The sequence below is a fragment of the Leptosomus discolor genome, chromosome 4 (genome assembly GCF_034619465.1).
Source record: "Leptosomus discolor isolate bLepDis1 chromosome 4, bLepDis1.hap2, whole genome shotgun sequence".
Classification (NCBI taxonomy): Eukaryota; Metazoa; Chordata; class Aves; order Leptosomiformes; family Leptosomidae; genus Leptosomus; species Leptosomus discolor.
Genome location: NC_141394.1, coordinates 25,811,541 through 25,828,115, shown reverse-complemented (window position 1 = coordinate 25,828,115; position 16,575 = coordinate 25,811,541). Strand labels below are relative to the sequence as shown.

Here is a 16,575-nt window from a genome sequence, read left to right as displayed (position 1 = left end):
AGAACAGCCACCTTACAAAAACACCATGAACAAGTGTCTGCTAGAGTATCTAAATCAAAATAATTGTCTGAAATGTCATCCCACTACCAATGGACTATAGATGAGAATGTAAGGTGACACATTTCTTTACATGAAGACTAGCAAATTCTGGGGGTATGGTTTCAAGAGGATAAAGCCATCTCATGGCTGCCTTCACTTGTAGTGAGTTTTGGGTTTGGGTTTTTTGGTCTGTTTGTTTTGTTTTCTGTGGGTGGGTTGTTGGGGATTTTTTGTTTGTTCCCTCATGGGTTTTTTTGTTTGGGGTTGGTTTTTTTTTTAGGTTAGGCAATGCGCTGAATCCACTTATCAGACAACAGGGGGAGGCCCGAAGGGTTCAAGAGAGATGGTGTGGATTGCAGGCATGAACAAGGAAAGAGACCTACCTTGTCAGAAGTTAAGAACCATTAACTCAACTCAGCCATGTCAAGACGATCAGCTTCCTGAACTGGTCATTACTTAATTGAAGAACCACTTTTACTAGTTCAAGAAAAACCACGGAAACAAAGGAAACCAGACACAACTACAGCAGCCCCTATTGAAGCCAGATCAAATTACTGTTTAAGTGTATCCCTGTCTCTTCATGTCTGTAGTATACATTAATTTGCACGCTATAGAGACAAAGTGAAAAATTTCATGTAATTTTAATGTAAGGTAGATGTGTGTGTTTATTATAGTTATAATATTGTCACAGACTGTACAAGCTACTAGTGACACTTGTTCTGGCCTACTTAGCTAGCAATCTGCTTTGAAACAGAGGAGATTCTGACTAACAATGCATAAACAAGAAGGAAAACTCGAGCCCAAAGGCAAATAATACTAGCAACCAATTTTAAAGCTGCCATTCATCATTGGTTCTCTAACAACTGAGACAGCCTTCTCTTCCTTCCAGTTATCAGTTATGATAATTAACATAAATTCATTTTCCACTTGTCCAAATCGTATTTCACTTAGAGATCAATGTTGTTGCAACATTAAGGTTTAAAAAGGAAACACATAACAGGACAAGTTTAAAAGCTAGAATTGAAAAATGTATAAGCCTTTAACTGTTAAAAACTGTCTTTGCTTTTCCCAGCACATAAATTCAGATTGCAGGCACAAATGCTATGAAAACAAGTTACTGAGATACATCCACATTTCTGCTCACCCTCTCTTGAAGAAGTTCCACAACTTGTTGTATACAATCATTCACATCACAGGAATCGGTTTTCAGCACAAGCTCTGGGGCTTCTGGTTTTTCATACTCAGAGTCAATTCCAGTAAAACCTACAGAACATAAGACAAAAATCTAAGTGACTTCTTCCAAAAGATTACTCCATTTTAACATTGTTTACAGACAGTTTTCTAGATATAAACCAACACAACAGGCAAGAGCACAGAGTTTTAGCTTCCTTAATACAGAATTTCTTCAGGAAATCAACAGGTTTTTTCTTTATCAGACCATCTGCTAATCCTACCACGTGACTTCATCGAACTTCAGCATTCTGCAGTACATACATAACACATTTTTGTTGGTAAAGTTACCTGATTTATACTGTGCATAAAGAAAGGAGCACCGGCAGAGGAACTGTGCACATCAACCCAGAGTTAGTCTATCCATCAGTTGTCCTTCATTATTAGCTGTGATTGTTGGGGGTTTTTTTGAACACAAAGCCTGATGTTAAACCACCAGTACATATGTAAATTTACACTCATGCCACCAAGCAGTACTCTGAAGAGTAAGGAGTTCCAACACCTATTACATTAGTTTAACTAATATATCCATCTTAAGATAGCTGTTAATGTAAGGTAGACATGTGTGTTTATTATAGTTATAATATTGTCACAGACTGTACAAGCTACCAGTGACACTTGTTCCGGCCTACTTAGCTAGCAATCTGCTTTGAAACAGAGGAGATTCTGACTAACAATGCATGAACAAGAAGGAAAACTCGAGCCCAAAGGCAAAGCATGTAAGCACTACAAGTCAGATCTGCAGCAGAAATATCAGCTGGGCTACTGCAACTGAACATCTGCATCCTCTACAATTGCAAATGCAAACACTAAGACTCGAGTTTTTCACTTTGGACTTAAATACTCTCAAAAATCAGTAGCTTAACTCCCCATCTAAGAAAAAGATCAATTGCTGCAGTGGTGTGATAAAAAAAGGCTGGTATCTGTTTCAAAAGCTGTATAGAATCTGAATCACAATTACAGAATGGTAGGGGTTGGAAGGGACCTCAAAAGATCATCCAGTCCAACCCCCCTGCCAGATCAGGACCACGTACAGCAGGTCACATAGGACTGTGTCCAGGCAGGTTCTGAATGTCCCTGGAAAAGGAGACTCCACAACCTCCCTGGGCAGCCTGTTCCAGTGCTCTGTCACCCTTAATGTAAGTTTTTCCTCATATCCAGCTGCAACTTCTGGTGCTCCAGTTCATGCCCATTGCCCCTTGTCCTGTAGCTGAGCACCACTGAAAAGAGCCTGGCCCCATCCTCTTGACACCCACCCTATAGATATAAGTGTTGATAAGGTCCCCTCTCAGTCTTCTCTTGTCCAGGCTAAAGAGTCCCAGGTCTCTCAGCCTTTCCTCATAAGAGAGATACTCCAGTCCCCTAATCATGTCCTAATTTATTTGGTAGTACTAGAAGTATCAAGCAACCACTCATGTGGAATCTTAGAATTCTTGAATTTTATATCACTTTTGATTAACAGTGAATTCATCATTACAACAAACTCAGCCCCTGAAAGTGATTACTTTAAAAACTTCTTTAATACAGATAAAAAGCGCTATTGTCAGCCTCTGCAAACTATAACATAACACAGAGTAAAGAAGCACTTGAAACAATGAGCGATTACACATTTAAGATTTTTGTATTGCAGGCTGTACTTAAATCTTGATCTGAGGCTGGGGATAGGAAATAATTTTCATGGGCACTGTCACAGAAATCTAATTTCAAAATAAAAGTTAGACTCTTCAGAAGTGTTCTTAATGGTTTTTACAGAAAGATGATGATCATGCTTTATTTTTTGGAAGAAGTTAGTTAATTTTTATTAATCAGTTTTTTTATGGACCTTACAGAGACTCAGGCTCTTTTTTAACTAGCCAATGAACACACAAAGGAGATAGACTAATCCACAATCATAAGAGCTTGCAATAGAAACCATGTAATCTGCTCAATGTTTTTCGATGTGAGGATAGTCACGTCTGCCCTTTTACTGTCCTATGCATTTAACTAGTCAGTTGCATGAGCTAGAAGTTGATCCCAATTTTCTGCTCAGTCCTGTCCCGTCCATGCTGCTTTTAAGGGTGATACACTCACAGACTTGAGCACATTCACTTCCATGCAGTCAAATTACATCAACATTTCACTTATGTAGAAAGGATGTAACATCTAGGTTCATTCACCTTTAATTTCTCCAGCCCTGGCTTTCTTATAGAGTCCTTTAACGTCTCTTTGCTCACAGACATGCAATGGAGCATCCACAAATACTTCAAAAAAAGGCAAACTTGCCCCTTCATGAATTCGTCTGGCATTATTACGATCCTGAAAGAAAACAGAAAAAAGCCCTAAAAGATTGTATCGACATATTGTTATTGTATTTCTGCTCTTTAAGTTCATTTTAAAGAAGCTGATAGTGAAATGTGGACAAGTTTTCAAAGTTTGAAAAAATAAATATGATTTGATCAACTGGTGCCCTGCAAGCTACATCGGTTTGGCTACAGTTCATCGCATGGGAAAAAGTGGAAAAAAATCAACCAAAACCAACAGCAAAGCCCAGGCATAGTGCAGAACGTTCTATACCTGCCTCTATTTTAAGAGTTACATCCCCTACAGTTACATCTGCCTAGCTCACTAAAGTCAGAGGAGGTATTACCTGCTGCTCCTGATAGGACCACCCTTCTCTCCAGAGTGCCAGATCTCCCTACCTTCATTAACCTGACAAGACTTGTATACTCCAAAAATTATTTTATTTGTATGACTTGCCAAGCATTGAAACAACTGGCAAATTTCATTTAGAGAACAGAACATTTTCAAAAAATCCACTAAAACCATCTCTTACTAAATATTTTACTTCATATCTAAAGACTTCTGTTTTACTGCAAGATCTTGACTTCCTGAAATTATTATCAGAAGAATTCTTTGTACCACTATAACGAAAGAAATAAGACCTTCTCACGCTGTGAAACATCTAAGCTAGAGCCCCTGCGTCATTCTTCAAGATACCTGGTGTTCACACATCCTTTTTTTCTCTCCCATTCAAGTTCTCATACACAGACAAAAATAAGTCTTCACAAAACAACATGAACATGGACTTAGGTTCATTTTCAGTATTATCTAATGTCATGTTGTATACACAGCATGAAATAAAGTAAATGGAACTACTGGCAATTAAACATTTTTCCCTTAGGCCACCTGGTAAAATACAGCTCACATCATTCATTCACTGAAGGAAAAGCTGCTTTTAAAAACAATGTAAATGAGTCTTCAGGTTAAGTGTATACTTAGTCTTCATATTTATAAAGTACTGGAATCTACACGGGCCAATCAAGACATTGTAATTTTAAGACTCTTTCTTGGAGCATCATTTGGGTTTGTTCCCAATACTAGATTAATAATTCTGCCTAATAGACTGAAGGACAAGTCCAGTTATAGGACTAATGTAAACTTTTTTATATTTAATATTAATATTTCTGAAATTTGAGCAATCATCTCTAGAAAGCATAAATGTCATGAAAAAACAAGAAAGCATTTGATTCTGGCTAAGTTCAGCATGGGATTCCTCTAACTAAAATTCTGAGTGACATTTTCTATTTTCCCTACACTTTATGTAGAGATTGTTCACATTTACCTGAGCATAAGGAGAGATGAAACTAGCAATGCACACCAAACCAGCATCTGCAAACAGTTTAGCAACCTCAGCAATACGACGGACATTTTCTTCTCTATCTTCTGGTGTGAAACCCAGATTCTTATTAAGGCCTTGGCGAATATTGTCACCATCCAACGTGTAGCACGGAATGCCATGGCATACTAAATACTCCTCCAGTGCCATGCTCACTGTAGTCTTCCCAGCACCAGATAGACCTAAAATATTCAACAATATAAATACTTATTATAAGCACAGAAACAAGTTAGGGCAAATTGTACCACTGCTAGAATGAAAACCCCAAAGTGTCAGGCATCAGCAGCAAGGCCTTTTGGAGGTGCTTCCCTGCAATATAAGCCAAGCACCTTTTACACAGACAATAGGTACAGGGAGAGTAAGGCACACAGTTAAGTGTGCAATTAGCAGGCAAAAGGGTTTGGCCTTGAGAGCTGCTGCCACTTATAGAGGTAGTGCACATTCCCTGGCAGTTGTTACTACCTGAGCAAACTAAATTCAGAAACTGGAGTTAAGATGCAATGTTTACATCAGAAGAGGAACATATCACACTAAAGTGAATTTCAGTCAACAAAAGAAACGGAATCAGACCAAACCATGCTCTGTTCTTACTCCTTGCAGAATAACAGCACTGAATTACACACCGCAGACACAACAAAACTCACTCAAAACTCACACAGAGTCATGCCCCACTAACCAGAGTGTGCTAGCAACGAGCAAAGACATTTTTAACCTTAAACTTTGGGCCAATTCAGAATCTTCAGCAACAAACATTTAAACAATTGAGAAGCCTGGCTGGCACTAGAAACTCTACTGTTTCCTTTAAGTTGAAAATGTATTTAAATAATTTTCTAGACTAGATTTCAGGAGTCGATCTGGAGCACATGCTTCAGCTTATACAGAGCAATCAATCCATAAATGGGACACAAACTCAAATCTTCATAAGATGACATTAATCCTTTGAGTAAGAAACAAAATATGGACAATGGTAGTCTAAAAAAATAGCACTAGTGGATGAAGAAAAATGTTTTGATCTTTTTTAGTGGAGGTCAATATTTATTCTAGCTTTCAGAAAAAGCAGAAAAAAAAAAAAAAATCACACAAAACAGCAGTTTGGTATTACTTCTAAGACCTCTACAGCAAAGGATGACAGTCATGCTAACAAGTGCGTTCTAAGAAAACACAAAGTGGAAAGGAAACCTTGACACCTGCAATAGTTTAGGGTAATTTAAAGAAGAGGAGTCATTGCATTGGTTCCTCCTTCACCCAATTTAAATATCTAGAAGATACAGAGCAGCCTACTGAAAAAATACACATATCCCAGAACAAGTCCTACATAAGAACTTAAGCCAACACACCTCTCTCAAGAAAAGCCCCTGTATCCCTCTCACAGACTTCATTATGGTTTGGCTTATACTCAAAACTCTGAAAAAATTGCAGAATTGTGAATAATGACCTATTGCCATCTATAACAATTATCTACATTTCTTGGACAACTCAAGTTTCTCGTGTCAATGCTTATCTGTCTACTTTGAAGAGAGCAACAGCTATACATGATGAAGCTGAATGTTATGACTTAGGCCAGAACCGGCTTCCAAAAGTGGAGGTCCTGCTCTCTTCCCCTACCCTCTCTCCACTCACACCACCCTACCTCTATTATTCCACCACCTCTGGTGCCCATTAGCCAACTCAGTTTGCTAATCTTTCTCATTTTTTTTTTCCCCCCTCTTTTTTTTTTTTTTTTTTCTCTTTTGTGTGTGCGTGGTGAGGCTGTGTTGAGTTCACTGATGATTTTACAAGCTGAATCAGCTCAAGGTTGGGCTATGCAGGGCAAGGACTACAGCTTATGTGAGCCAAGAGAAGGAAAGCGAGGCTGCAAACAGAACAGTTTTGTTTTGGCAGCAAAGTAAACCCCAATCCTAGAAAATAAGCATGGCAATCCAAATTAAGATTTCAGCAACTTCATTTATTTTTCTTTGATGCAGCCTTTGACTTGCAATTTTTTCCTCACATCTAGCTTGCCATTCACTCAAATGCTCTAGCTTTTCACACATCATTTGGTCTCCAACACGTAATGAAATGCAAAAGTTAAGGTTATATGATAATGAATTCTAAAAACAGCTTTTGAGCTGACAAATCTTTAAAATAACTTACGCTCTCAAAATTGCGTATTATTTTACTTAAGTAATGCCTTTCCATATTTTTGATACACTCAGGATTTTTTTTACTAGGACCCACTGTCTTGACAGCACAAGACATTCATTAGAATTTAGCTTTTGAATAAATCTTAGCTTAAAAATGAAAAGTGATCTCTGAAATAGCTTTTTGTACACTCCCACCTCACGAGTGCTGATGAGGTGAGAGAAATCTTGAAAGGAGTGTACCACCGTTTCAGCTTTTATTATAAAATGTAGCAGAATTTTGAAGACTCGTGTTGGCACCGTTCTAGAATGGGTAGTAGTGCTTACTTCAGTACCTACAGTCCATCCCACTCCCTAACATTAGTGCTCAAATATCTTCGATAACCTAGCTTCCCCCACACACCCTTCTCAATACCTTACAGCCCTCTTACTTTTCTGTGTTCTACCACCACCCTTCTTCCTCCTGAAGAAAAGGAAATTGAACATTGAGATTACATTTGTTTAAAAAGAATGACAACTGGAAAATGTTGCCATGTAGATAACCGAGAAAACATTTTTATCGTGACCTTTTCCAAAAGAACATTAATGAATCACCAGGAGAAACAGAAAGGCAGCCTACCAGATCATCTGAGCGCTGAGAGAGAGGCTGGAGCTACATGACAGAAACAGGGAAAGAAAGGGCTCCATTTTTTAACCAAAGAAACACATGACAGCAAGCTACTGCATCAAGTCTGTTCAGAATGGCTCTCAGCAATTTGTTATCAACTACTCTTTACCTTTCACACTCGTTCATTAACAGTAGTGGAAATACATTTCATTTAGTGTAGTAAGTTCTCTAATACTCTGTAAAGATCTTCTGTATCACAGTACGACAGTGCTCTAAATGGTTTACAAACTAATTAAATGACACATTTTGTTATATTTTTTTAATTTTCAGTTTTAACTGAAAAAAACTCCAAAGGAAATATGTCAAAGTTTCCAGGAACTTTAAAAGACAGAACAAAAAAAAATCTCCTCAGTTATGAAACAAAGCAGTCTTCCAGAATTTACTTACCCTGTCTTTTTACAATCAAAATAATTCAGTGGAAAAAAAACATGGTACCAATTAAAAAAAATAACTCCCAGTGTGCATTGCCTCAGCATGCAATTGCTGTCCAAAGGCATAGCTTTATGTTGAACAGTGATTTCAACCCAAGGAGACAAGATTCCAAAGAGAAGAGCCCTTTACAGAAAAGATTCAGAAACACAGACTCTCAAAAAAAAAAAAAAAAAAGGCAGCTAGGTTTCATTTGTTAACAGGCAGAATGGACAGTAAGAAGAGCCAGAATTGATTAAACCACTAAAAAAACCCACACACACTCCAAAACTCAACCAGAATTAAGCAGTGGACAGCGCCAAATAAACAGTGCTCCTAAAGCACTGAACAAAACACATTCTGAAGCTACTGTCTGTCCCAGAGCAATTTCTTGCTAGTCTACCTAAAAATAGTAAAAAAAAAAATTGCATCAAGGTCTTAGATTCCACAAACATTCAACTTCGCATGAAAGAAAGGAGCTACAGCTAAGTAGCTTTTCAGAAGAGTAACTAAAACAAAAGGAACCTCAGAGATCTGCGACTGTACCTGTTAACCAGACCGTGCATCCACGAAAACCACTTCTTGTTCCCACCACTTGGCCTCTCTTATTCCTGCTGACATGATGAGCTTGGTAGGTAACATTAGTTGCCCTCTGCATTCCCTGTAAAAGAAGTTGATTAGATCTTTAACTCCTGAAAGGGTGAGCTGGCAAAGCATACTAAAACTTATTCACAGGCACAAAGAAAGACTTGTGAGACAGACCAATGGAAGTAAAAACAATACCCAATCCATCAGCTGCAGCACAGATCAAAGGACACAAAGGAAATCAGAAAAGCCAGCCACAGAAAACCACATCCCTTGTGCTTCCTCTGTGAAACTTGGGATTGCCAGGCTAGTCGACCGCTAATTTCAAATACAGCTCACTTAAAAATCAACTATAGAGATTAACTGCTAGAGCTGCTAGACTTTACTTCTATTTAAGTCATTTAAATCTAAGATCAAATAGATTCTCTCTCTCTCCGAGCTAAACGTTTCTGTCATAAAACAGCCAAACATTGGCTAAATTTTAACTCCTCTTAAGAGGCCTTTTCATTGCAAACTATGCATGTCTGGTCCAACCTTCAGTTCAGCAGACACACCTCTAAACCATTCTGCCTTTACCTATCATATCTCCAGTCTCCAGAATTGAAACAATTATTATATATTTCAAGTGTTTAACGAAAGCACTATTTCTAAGCGACTTATTAAAGAATTTACCTTAAAATACGGGATTTTTGTAATATAATTTTAATTAAAACAAAGCTCGTTACAGACTCTCTTAAAATTATTTATTCATCATAATAAGCTGCTGTATGAATATCTTCAATAAGATTATACTGCTGTCAAACACATTTTGCAATCTAAGGTGAGGAAACCCACAGGAAGATAGCTTCAGCATTCCCTTAAGCTTTAATGGTATCTAGTTATATGAACTTTGTTCATAAAAGATCAAGACCTTAGATAACCAGACAGAGCATGAACAATCAAACAGAAGAGAAGGCTTAAAACAAAAAGAGGGGTGGGAGGGATTAGTGGTATATATAATGCTGCTTTGACTTCTCTTGCTTACAAACATGTTGCAAGGTATTTGCAATCTTTTCTTTCATCTTTGTAGCTGGAAAGGAAAGCACTTATGACATCTAATAAAAAAAAAAGAAGCAAGGATACTCATCAACGGAGTACTACCAGAGAGCTGTTCATAGTTTGAGAGAGACACCACCAAGTAGAAAACCTTCAAGAACAGCTGCTACATCATTCTCCTGCAGAAAAACACTTCAAAAGTTTATCTATAACACAATTGGAAGTTACGAATTTGTGTGATTGTATGTCCCCACAGCTATACACAGCTGTGCTCATAGTTAATACAAACAGAAACTCATGGTAGGAACAGATGTTTAAATACAACAGCTCTGTAATTCAGTGGTGACAGGCCAGCATCTAAAACTAGATGAAGCCTGAATACCAAGCCATAAGAAACCACCACCTGCAAACAGGTTATGAGCATACCAAATGAAGTTACATTTGCTGATCATGTTATCTTCAAATAAATTATCTCCTAAAACAAAGCTGGTTTGCAGACGAAGTCAGTGCAATACAGCTAACTAAAACCAGAAGTCAAAGAGTCAAAAAATCAAAACCTCTTTCTTCTTGCAGTAGAAACAATTCTGCCCTACATAACATTGGAGATCCCAGCAAGCAAATGCATAAATTACAGAATTAAAAACAACAAAGAGCATTTAAGTACTTAGCCTTCAATTAAAAGAAAAATATACTGTGCATAATGAATGTACACAGCAATTCAAACAAATACATTAATAGCAACACACTCTCTCACTAATTCCAGCTGTACTGTACTGTACCAGACACTGGATAAACAGTCTCAAAGCACAGCTCCCATGCCACTGTCCCAGTGAGCTCTTTTACATTAAAACATAAAAACACACATGCTTTGCTTTTGACTTGTGGCAATATCAGACTCAAATACTTTGGAGGTCAAATGTCTCATTCAAGGAGACTTCTTCCAGTCAGTATTCAGTAAGTTACATCAGTTTTCTTTGTTTTCCAGATCTAGCAAAGCGGCAATGGAACCGATCAGGGTATTGCACCAGGCTTACAAAACACATGAAACCCTGAGGAACCAGGCAAGAGGGATTCTTAAAATGATGAAAAAGACACAACTTTGAAAAAGAAAAAAAACCAAATCAAGTAGCAAATTAGCAGAGATGACAAATCACAGCAATGAGAAGATCAACAGATTGCTAGAGTACAAGGCACACAAGCTTAACAGAGCAGCCAGCAAGCTCTGTGGGGACAAGAATCCATCTGTACCTCAGAGGCAGGCTCCCAAGACTAAAGGTTAAAGTGCCCAAACAGTCTGCATACATTCAAAAACTAACCCATCCCCAGCAGCCCCACCCTTTGTTTATGTACGCGTGCACATAAACAAGACAGCTCTGTACTACTCCTGGGCAAAGCAGTACCAAAATCCTCCTTATCTTCCAACAGAAACCAGCTTTTTATAGAAGTGCTCTAAAGAGTCAATAATTGAGGAAGTCATTCTCTCTTGCTGAAAAACAAAAGTAATGTTTCCTAATCACATCTGCTTTGCTGCTAGATGATTCACGACCATCACTGAGCAACATAAGCTGAACATTGGATCCTCAAGATAAGTTTTTAATTACTATCCCGGATACATACACTTACTACAAATATTGATGTGGCACAGGAAAAATACTCAGGAGCAGAACTCAGTGGCTCACACTGGTTGTGCTCTTAAATTATTTAGCCAGTCTTCAAGCTCCTGTACATAAAATTTTATCAATATCAATCAATGAAATTAAATGGCCATCCAAAATGACAGCAAAAATAAAGAGCAGACATTTCCTTTTAAACTGAATCAAAGCATCATTCACCTTGCAGATCCACATTATCAATGTTATAAGAAACAAAACATAAGAAAATGAATAACAGAAAAACTCAATGTGATGAGCAAATACTCTTTAAAGAGGCTATTTTAAACTTCTTAGCCTAATTCCATTCACTATAATAGTCGCTACTGGAAGGACGCACTAGATTTTTGTTAGGGGCTAATGAAAAAAAAGGGCATTAATCTCAAAGGTCTATTTATCTGCTTTTTTACAAACATCAAAAATTTCCTCTGACTTGCCTACAAAAATATTTCCTCCACCCCATGTTACACATTAAGTGCTTCTGCAGTACTTATGCAAACATTGCATTTTAATATTTTTCCCTCCTACTCACCAAGTTAAACAGAAATAATGCTTCAGTTCACTGTGTTTCATTATAACAGTACTGTCAGCTAGGAAGGCCGACATATTCTTCCCTTCCTCTCCCCCACTATGCTAGTTTGTGTCTCACACGAAATCTGAAATGCCACAATAGGCTAATGTCTTTTTACCGAAGATGAAACAATACCAAGTATTAAAGTAACAAGCCTTTCACAGATGTGCACTGAAGAGCCGCAACAATCAGAGAGTAAGGAAGGATGACTCCATAGGTTACTTTTGGCATAAGGTAACCTTTTAGCTTTGCAGTTAGTTGCCCAGGGAAATGAACACAGACATCTAAGAACTACAGGAACAGAAGGAAGAAAGAAGATGTTGACCAAGAGGAAACACCAACTCTGTCAATTTCTCTATGTAAAGATTTGACGACATAAACGTGACCCAGATTTTTTTTTCTTATTCTATTCTTGATGTTTTGCCCAGTTGCAACTATGAAATTTTTTTTGCCAAAGCCCAATCTGACTATCAGTGCCAAACACCTCTGACATAAGAACTCAGGTCAGACATCCACATGAAGAAAAGCAAACCCAAGTTGCAACACCAATATCAAAAGATGGAAGAAAAAAAAAGATTATTGCTTAATTGTTTCATACTTGAGAGATCACTACACTGGCATAAACTGAATTTATTCTTCATTACTTCAGAGCAACAATGAAACATTGTGCTTCTACAGTCAGTTCACAACAAATTTTAACTTTTCACAAAGCAAGACCTCTGAAATAGGAAGTAAAGCTTTCAATGGCAAGCAGAGACTCCCCAGTTGACAGCACCAACTTAAGACAGCTTTGAGGCTGGAAGCACCAGGAAAGAACTGTGTGAAGAACAGGCATGGTTTCAATATGAGCCATATATACTCCAGAAGCTGTGACCAATTCCATATTCTTCTGCTCTAAGACGATGGTGTTGATTTGCCAAGCTAACAACTCCTGTAAGCTAACATCCAGCATCACCTCTGAAATGTATTTATCTTTAATGCCTTTCCCATTTCCTAATCACCTCAGATATTTTCTAGGCCATTTGCTAAGTTGCTCACCATGCGCCTCTTATAAGCCAGGGGTATCCCGATAATAACACGTTTTTATTGCATTTACTCTTCAGCACCAATAAGTCCGGCAAATGACAGGTTTTTCCCCTCCAAACTGCTCTCCTCAATAGCCAAACAGCAACTCAGACTGAACATTGCCCCATTTCTTTGTCCACATACAAACACAAGCAAGGAGAACAGACGTAGTTACAACATAAAAATTCAGCTACCGTGGATGCTAAAGCATTTCACTTGAGAGTCCATTTGTTCATGCATTTAGATGAGGTTTCAAGGCCTTTTCACCAACAGATCTGCCAGGAATGCCTTCCAATAGCTACCTTCTCAAATTCTGGTTTGAAAATTTGCATTCTGATTTGGACAACTGTGCTTGGGAAAGAAGGGCAAGCCCAGAAATTATATCAGAAATGATATCTGAACAAGAAGACTTTTATAGTTATCAAAAAACTAAATTCACCAGTCCATATTCTGCCATAGCCTACAGCATTACATTTTCTCCCACTTACAACAAAATTTCTTACCTTTTTTCTCACAACGGCCCTCCAGAATGCAGCTTGCCACAGTGATACTGATACAATAAGGCATTTAAACACCTGCGCATGTGGCGCCATCCAATCTGCCGAATGCATGCCCTTCTGCCACTAACATGGACTAGCTCATCTTTCCCAGGTGTTCTAATGCTGGGAGAGTTTCAAAAATCACAGCAGCAGAAAGCAGCCAGAATCTTCCACAGTACTGTGGATACAAGGAACTTGGTGACACTTGTAATCTAGGGTGTGTATCTTCACTCGCCACCTGCTGCAGTAACAGCATGACCAACAGCAGTCAGCTTATTCACCCGTGCTGGAGCAGAGTTACTGGCTGGCATCAGAGGGAATGGACAAAAACGAGGCCAGAAATGCCTCTGCTGAATGTGCTCTCAGAAACAAGGATTGGAGCAAGTTCTCATTAGGCGTTACCTGCAAAATGATGCAACACCCCAGCCATGTCAGGAATTTGAGCTACACTAAAGAAAGTGTTCCACAAGTCCTCATATCGAACAGCAGTATTTGTGGCTATGTTGCATGCTGCTCTGCACCTTGGAGTTTGCCGTGCTCAGACGGGTGCTTGGCGAGGGGATTTCTACAGACAGAGGTGTGCTCTGAATAGTGCTGGGCAGCCAGAGAAAGTCTGGAAGACAAGGCTCTGCCCACTCTCCTCAGGGCTGCCAATTCTATCAGGGTAGAATGGGTCTCTCTGACTGCTCTCAGCTGAACAGACGCAGAGTCAGAAGTGCCAGAACATTTGTCTGTGAAGCATGTGAATCAGCAGCATTTTTTTTTCTTGGTGAAGCTTATTGGGCTATGAAGAGCATTTCAGCTGAGATCTTCTGAAGAAAAAGGGAGAAGCGGAAGACTTCCTCCGCTTGCCACGTAACATAGAGGGAGTTGCTAACCTCAACTGAACCCCACAAACTGTTAATGACAGTTAACTTTTTTTTAACCTGTAATTGTCCTGGTTTGGACAAACCCACGTCAGCTTTGCATCTGACAAATAAATGATACCGATTAACTTTTGAATACACTTTGTTACCCCCACCCAGACGTGATCTGTTTCACTGTCTTTGTAACATCCGATTTTGCCTTTTCCTCAAGGAAATTGAAAGAACATAACTTACCAATGACAGTTACATAAACAAGTTTGAACTTGTACATAGTGGAAGAGGCTTGGACAGGCCCAAGACCTACTGAACGTCTTTTAGTAGAATACCAACTTCCCTGTTTTTCAGGCAACCGTGAGACTCTTTTCTCCTTTAATAGATTCGTCATTTTGATAAGAAAGTTGTGGCCTGTACTAACAGCAAGACTTCGAAGACTGTTTTATATTGTTACTTTCATATCAAATGTTTTCTCGATCTTATCTCTCATCTGCTTCAGCTCAGCACTGTTTGAAAGAAATCATACTTTTTTTTTTTTTTCCCCCCACTCATCTTGCATCACCAAAAGTATCAAATGTTCTCAAAGGCCTGCAATGTGTCTTCTAAATAGCTGCATTTTGGTCTTCGCTGTAAGCCGACCTTCCCCCATCTTTATAAACAAGAATGAAGGCTTTGGTTAGATTTTTTCAAATCCTGTCTCGACAGTTTGCCACAGAACACCCAGCACACAAAGAACCTCAGTCTTTGGCCAGCCCAGGTTTATGAATGGCCACATTGTACAACACATTCTTCAGCCTTCCTTCTTCCAAAACGCTGGAAGCTGAGGGCTCTCGAAGGAAGAGACAGGGATGAAACCTCCAAACTCCCGGTCCCCTCCGGAGGGTCTTCCTGCCCTCCCCACTCCCCCCCCGACAGCCCCCGCCTGCCCGACAGAGCAGCAACACGCCGGGCCGGGGCACAGCCGCCCCCCCCCCCCCCCCCCCCCCCCCCCGCCCCGGGCCGCCCCCGCCAGGCTCCACGGCGACGCTCCGCTCAGGGAGCCCGCGCGGCCGCTCGTTAACGGGCTCAGCTCGCGGCGCCCCGCGAGCAGCAACCCCGCCCCGCATCCCTCCCCGCCCCGGTCGGCAGCGAGCGGAGCAGGGAGCCCCCGGTCCTCGCTGCCGCCCACTGCCACATCACCACGGAGCTCGGCCGCTTTTCTTTCTTCCTTCCTTCCTTCCTTCCTTCCATCCCTCCCTCCCCGCTCCGCTCCCCCGCACGCCCACCTGCCCACAGGCGCACCGCTACCCGCCCGCCCGCTCACCCAGCTCGGCACCCTGTTGCTCAGCTTGACTTTCTTGCACTGGCTCTCGGGCAGCTCCATGGCCGCAGGGGCAGCGGGAGGAGAAAGGGAAGGAAGAGGAGAAGGCGCCTTCCCCGGTGATGCTGGATGCGGACGAAGCCGCCGGGGAGCTGTGCCGTGTGCGCGTCCCCGCCCGCGGCGCGGCCAAAGGTGGTGCAGGGAGGAGCCGCGGCCCGGCGGGGGGGGGGGGGGGGGTGTAGGAGGCCGGCCACGCGCGTGCGCCGCGTCGTGACGCGCGCCAGGGAGGGCGGTGGCGGCGGGAGGCAGCTGCTTCCGCCGTTGCCGCTGGGGCCCGCCCGCGGCTGCCCCTAGCGGGCGGCGGGGCTGCCCGGCCGCGGGACCCGCGGGACCCGGCGCTGCAGCGTGGCGCTGGGGCGGCGTCATCTCTTGCGTGAAAGGCCATGAGTGGCTCGGTCAGCCCTCCTCGTTCGGCAGTGAGGGCGGCTGCAGCAAGAACGGCTGCCGGGATCCCTCCGCTGGCACCAGCATCCCAGAAGCCCCCCACCTCCTCCAGCTACCCCAGAGAGGTGGGGGAGAGGCTGTTCTGCCCCTCAGGACAAGTTGAGGTGAAGTGGCTGCCTCATTTTTCTGTGACAAGGGCAAGACGCAGCCAAAGCAGAGCGCTCTTTCCCCTGCCTTTGAAGAAAGAGAGGGCTTTGCGGCAGAGCTTCAGCTTGGAGGTGATGAAACTGCGCGAAGCTGCAGAGTGGGTGCCAGCGGGAATGTGGGCACGAGTGACTTGGAGGGCAGGGATTGTTTCAATTAAATCTCCCGCTCACAAGGATTTATCCACCAAACAGGGCTACGTTC

General features: G+C 41.2%; 1 protein-coding gene across 1 annotated transcript in view; it reads right to left on the bottom strand.

Moving 5' to 3' along the window:
• PAPSS1 (3'-phosphoadenosine 5'-phosphosulfate synthase 1) overlaps positions 1–15,786 on the bottom strand; it is a 45,916-nt gene extending 30,130 nt beyond the window's left edge. The window contains exons 1-5 of the mRNA XM_086463973.1: positions 15,727–15,786; positions 8,666–8,780; positions 4,871–5,106; positions 3,426–3,564; positions 1,184–1,302 (exon numbers count right to left, since the gene is read on the bottom strand). Of these exons, the coding sequence (XP_086320099.1) occupies positions 1,184–1,302; positions 3,426–3,564; positions 4,871–5,106; positions 8,666–8,780; positions 15,727–15,786 (669 nt within the window). The remainder of the gene's footprint in view (positions 1–1,183; positions 1,303–3,425; positions 3,565–4,870; positions 5,107–8,665; positions 8,781–15,726) is intronic.
• Positions 15,787–16,575: the final 789 nt, after the last annotated feature.